This window comes from Diaphorina citri, unplaced genomic scaffold (genome assembly GCF_000475195.1).
Source record: "Diaphorina citri unplaced genomic scaffold, Diaci psyllid genome assembly version 1.1 scaffold1320, whole genome shotgun sequence".
In the NCBI taxonomy this organism is placed as follows: Eukaryota; Metazoa; Arthropoda; class Insecta; order Hemiptera; family Psyllidae; genus Diaphorina; species Diaphorina citri.
The window spans coordinates 25,275-31,039 of record NW_007378749.1 but is presented as its reverse complement, the minus strand read 5'-3'; the positions used below and the strand labels follow the sequence as shown (position 1 = coordinate 31,039).

General features: G+C 39.5%; 1 protein-coding gene across 1 annotated transcript in view; it reads left to right on the top strand.

Moving 5' to 3' along the window:
* LOC103515333 overlaps positions 1-5,612 on the top strand; it is a 6,150-nt gene extending 538 nt beyond the window's left edge. Inside the window, exon 2 of the mRNA XM_008480273.3 lies at positions 4,355-5,612. Within this exon, the coding sequence (XP_008478495.1) occupies positions 4,355-5,473 (1,119 nt within the window). The 3' untranslated portion in view covers positions 5,474-5,612. The remainder of the gene's footprint in view (positions 1-4,354) is intronic.
* Positions 5,613-5,765: the final 153 nt, after the last annotated feature.

The following is a 5,765-nucleotide window of genomic DNA, read 5'->3' as shown; positions in this document are numbered from 1 at the left end:
AAAAAAAAGTGCCATATTGCCATCTTTTTTAGTGCCATATTTTGGAAAAATAAGTGCCATATTCTGAACTTCTCTGAACATAAGGTTTCATTTGATATCATTTACATACAGGGTGTTTATAAAGTCTTGACCAGGGGTGGGTTTCCCGAGAACCGCTCAAAATGTCAAACACATATTTCATATTTTTTTTTTCGAGTACCTCCCGAAATTCTTTATCAAAATCAAAGGCTGCATGCAAAATTTCAGCTTCCCAGGGTGAACAGTAAAAAAATTAAAAGTTTTACATTTATTTACGGGCATTTATTAAGGAGCGCGGTAGCGCTCCGCCCCGCCAAGTCAAGAAAGTTTGACCGCGCTACTAGAGATATTATACGCGACAGGGAAAGTAGCCATTTTCAGGTAGTTGTAGACTGTAGAGGGACAACTACAAATGACGGAAGAAAACGGATTGCGTGTGTGTGTTGGGGCATGAAAGTAGACCAAGTTGAAAATTGACTTTGAAAAACGTCAAATTTTTACACATTTTCTGCTGCTTCTTTGACGTTGACCGCTCTACAGCCTAAACTACTGGACCGATTTTGTTGGTTGACGGCTCATTCTTTTTCTCGTGAGTGGTAGATGTGCCTTTTCATATTTTCAAGGCCCTAAAAGGACCTCTTTGGATTTGAATTTGATAAAAGACTTATCACAGGGGTGGCCAGACGTTTTTTGTTGCGGTTCCCTTGTTAACTTTCAAAAGTGTTCGAGGTTCCCCCCCCCACCCACACCCAAAGAATAAAAAATAAACTCACCAATTTTTGTTGCTAAGCCATTTTTCTTTAATGGGTGACTTGAACATTATATTGGGAATAAAGGGAGAACGGGCTCTAGTCTTGATTTTAAATCATTACATGAAAGTAAAATCAAAAAATCAAATCAAGAATAATAATAAACTGAATATTAAACAAATTAGGTAGGTACATAGGTACTGATTTTCTCTAATCACGATCGAATAAACTACGGGCTAAAAAATTCCCGGAGGGACGGACCCTGCTTGTTTTAAAGAGATTTGACAGAGGGAACTGTAACTGCTATGGTCTAAGTGCCGGGTTTTACCTGATGGGGTGATACATAAGACATAACATCCAAAGTTGGTTAGGACCAGCTACATGAACGTTAACCAATTATTATGTTACCTACTCTGATGAATTTCACTCGGAAATGATCGGAACTTACCAAGCTTACCCAATGATGTTATTATGGTATTTTTCACTCGGAAATGGTCGAACTTACCAAAACTTACCTAATGATGTTACTATGGCATTTTCACTCGGAAATTATCGGAACTTTCCAAATCTTACTCAATAATGTTACTATGGTATTTTTAACTCGAGATTTAATCGAACTTACTAGAACTTACATAATGATGTTATTATGGTATGTTTTCACTCGGAAACTACCCGAACTTACTAAAACTTACCCAAAGATATTACTATGGTGTTTTTCAATCAGAAATAACCCAAACCTTACCAAATGATGTTACTATGCCTATTGCCTTTGTACTTTGTTGCGCTACGCTCATACGTCATATTATGGGTCAAAGCAGGACATTTTTCTAAATCCTAAGTCTCTACCGCCAAAACTACTTTACCGATTTTGGTGGTTGATGGCTCACTTTTTTCTCTTGAGTGGTAGGTGTGCCTTTTCTTAATTTTATGGGCCTCATTGGGCCTTGAATGTGTGAGAGGAAAATCTTCTTCTCACACAATGCAAATAAGCCCTTTACAAACAAATGAACTGCTTGTTTTTTTTACATGGAAATGACCCGGACTTACCGAAACTTAGGTACCTAATGAAGTTACTATGGTATTTTTCACTCGGAAATGATCCGATCTTACCGAGACTTACCCAATGATGTTACTGTGGTGTTTTTCACTCGGAAATGATCCAAACTTACTGAAACTCACCCAATGATGTTACTGTGGTGTTTTTCACTCGGAAATGACTCGAAATTACCAAAACGTATGTAATGATTTTACCAGTGGCGTAGTCTATTTATGTACGGCGTGTATGGCGGCCATACACACAAAATTTCACTCAAATAGCCTTAAATATTGACTTTAATTTCTGAATGTATTTTTATTAGATAAATAAAAATCATTACCTCTTAAAAGGTTCTAAAATCCTTCAATCCCTTTTTATCCCAGACAGACCCGAAAAGGGATAAAAATCCCTTGTGTAAGAACTTAAAAAACTGTGTCGGGCACCTTACACCGCTACATGCATGAAAGGGTATTACTTGCCCAACAACGTCTATTTTGGTATGGAATTTGATTTGTGTTAATAGTGAGAATGTCGGGCGCCTTACAACGGAGGGTATCTACTGACTATGCTGAGATACTCTTTTGAATGTGTGAAGTATCGCATTGTATCTGGAAGAGTGGCTGAGCGGTCAAGGCGCTCGACAAATCGTATCTAAGTAGGAGTGCTACGGTTCAAATCCATCCGCGAGAGTTTTTTTTTTCTTCATTTTGGGAGTTTTTTAAAATTAGCCTAATAGAAATAGAGGAGGTCCACCTTGCAATAATTAGGGTAAACGACTCTTTTTTATAGGATCTTTAGGCGAAAGTGTAATAAGTATGTAATAACAAACAAGCTGGGCCCGTCCCTCCGGAAATTTTTTAGCCCGTAGTTTATTCGATCGTGGTTAAAGAATACCTTTGTACCTACCTAATTTGTTTAATATTCAGTTTATTATCATTCTTTATTTGATTTTTTGATTTTACTTTCATGTAATGATTTAAAATCAAGACTAAAGCCCGTTCTCCCTTTATTCCCAATATAATGTTTAAGTCACCCATCCATTTATTGGCCTTTCTCGGCGTAGCTTAACATAGGTGACGCTAAAACCGGTCTTAAATGATCGACTGAAGTGTTATCTAAAACTTTCTCGCTTTGAGTTCATAGGTCGTCGCGACAAATTTCAAGATCAGAGCTCATTTGTGTGAGAAAATGAGAAAAAAAATCCCCCAAAAACCAGTTTTTTCGGTGTTTTGGCTTTCTGGTTCTCTGGACAAAATTTGCACCACCATTTTCGTGTTCCTGGCAAAAAGACCTTTAATTTGATATATAGGTCGACCAGGTTTGGATAAGTCCTTCTATGGGGACAGACAGACAGACAGACAGACAGACAGACCGACTGCAAAGGATTGATTCCGTGACTGGCTATTGCGTGGGGCCCACTCAGCCTCGTGAGGAAAATGAGTAGCTATGACATGTAAATGCGCATAGCGACCGGTGCCAGTCCAAATGTTGTATGAACAATGGCCCACACTCAGCCTCGTGAGGAAAATGAGTAGCTATGACATATAAATGCGCATAGCGACCGGTGCCAGCATGGTAGGTAACCTCGAGGGTCAAGAAATTTGTATCATGCAAATGATTGATACCGTGACTGGCTGTTGCGGGGCCCACTCAGCCTCGTGAGGAAATAGTAGCTATGACATGTAAATGCGCATAGCGACCGGTGCCAGCATGGTAGGTAAACATTGGTTGTTAGGATTATTGAGAATCAAGAAATTTGTATCATGCAAATGATTGATTCCGTGACTGGCTGTTGCGGGGCCCACTCAGCCTCGTGAGGAAAATCCAAGAAATTTGTATCATGCAAATGATTGATTCCGTGACTGGCCGTTACGGGGCCCACTCAGCCTCGTGAGGAAAATGAGTAGTATGACGTAGAAAATGCGCATATAGCGACCGGTGCCAGCATGGTAGGTAATTGGGAGCTGGATTATTGCGATATATGTACCTATTTGGAAAAATCCTACAATGCTGCAGTGAGCACCAAAGTTGTGATATAGTAACACAAAGAAAAGACATTTATTTTTTTTATTTTATAATAAAGGAAGGACGGACTAAAAATTGAGAAATCGAGAGTTCAGGGAGAATATTTGGTGGCGGAAAAACCGCCAGAAAACGGCCGAGATTTCGCACTTCTTTCAGTTTTTCGCTTATAACTCCTAAACCGTGTGTTCCACACAAACTTTATGGGTATGTAGTAATATGCATGGTGATGGAAATTAGTTCCCGGATATATGGCCAGTGTGGCACTGCCCATCTATCCGGGAACAAAAATTGTTCCTAAAGATTTATTATCATTATCATCATCATCATCATCATCATCATCATCATCATCATCATCATCATCATCATCATCATCATCATCATCATCATCATCATTAACCATTACAATAATAAAAGTAGCCTATACTACTGGTGTAAAGGGACTTTTCAGTCCTATGCGAGCAGTATAATAAGCGCTATTAGCATTACCACAACTACTCGTAATCATATTTGGTGTCCATGTTTACAGATTACTGAGTTGGTTATCTGCCAGGCTCGGATAGAAGGAGGATGGAATTCTGCACCCAACACACAGTATCATATTCAAACTGATGAAGGTGACGAGAGGTATTTTCGATATCAAACATTAACAGGCCAGTATAGGAAAGAAAAACGCTTGCACGATGGATCCGTAGTGGGGACTTACGGCTGGGTGGATGCAGATGGATATTTGCTGCTCAAGGATTACGTTGCTGATAATCAAGGCTATCGTATTGTGAGATCCAAGAAGTTGTACGTTGGTACAAACGCTCCAATAGATATCGCTGCACAATCTTCTAAAAGGGAACCTATTCAACTAGCTGCCCCATCTCCTTCTGCTTTGGCATATAATGCTTATGCCCCTGTTGTGGATAATTCAATATCTTACCGTTCTGATGCATCCTATAGATCTCATGATTACCATTCACCCACCAAAAAAAATCCGATTTCTTCTTCAGCAGGTCCGTATGTGATCAGTTCTTTACCTTCTCCAGATGTGTATAGCTCAACGCCATCTTCATACTCTAAAATATCCAGTACTTCTTTAGATAGCACTAATGAAAACTCCATTGTCTTATCCACTGTTTCTCCATACCGTGGTGATGCCTATGACGATAACTTTAATTCCAAGAGTTATGAGAAGCCTCTTGAATTTCCATCTTCAAATCTTGCCCCTATTTCCCAATCCGGCTATCTGCAGTTTGTTAGTCAACATGAAGTTGCGATCACACCACATTATAGATTCTCTGTCTCAACTACACCAACACCTCCTGTGAATGAGAAACCCACGGAAGCCCCTCGTCCTGTCACATTCAGACCTTATTACAACCCCAATATAGATTATCCTAAGATCCAATATCAAGACAGAGAGCCTGAGTACGATGGGGTATCTCTAATCCACGACGGCTTTAAATATTATTTACCAAAGAAATATCAAGACGAAGAAGGAAGTAGTAGCTCTTATAGAGCCGGCAGTTTCGGTTACGTTGATCCATTTGGAATTAGGCGAGTAATTTATTACAACACTTCACCCGAGAAAGGATTTGTGCACAGAAAGAATAATCGATATGTCGGTTTCAAAGAAGCGCCATATGATCCCAGATTTTAACGCTCGATTCAATTTTATTTTATTGTGGCATTTACATGGTGACATTACAGTTTACACACAGTTACATAAATATTATATTTTTAATAATGAAAAGAGTAATACATCATCATAGTAGGTAGTACTTTGATATAAGAGAAAAATCAGCTCAAGGCGGAAATCCAACCGGCTATCTAGTTTGGGGTCCTAGACATAGGCGTAGCCAGCATCGGGTCTGGGGGGGGGGGGCAGCCGCGGTTTAAGGGGAGGGACCTACTCCCCCCCATTCGACAAAAATTAATTAAGGGAAAACTTT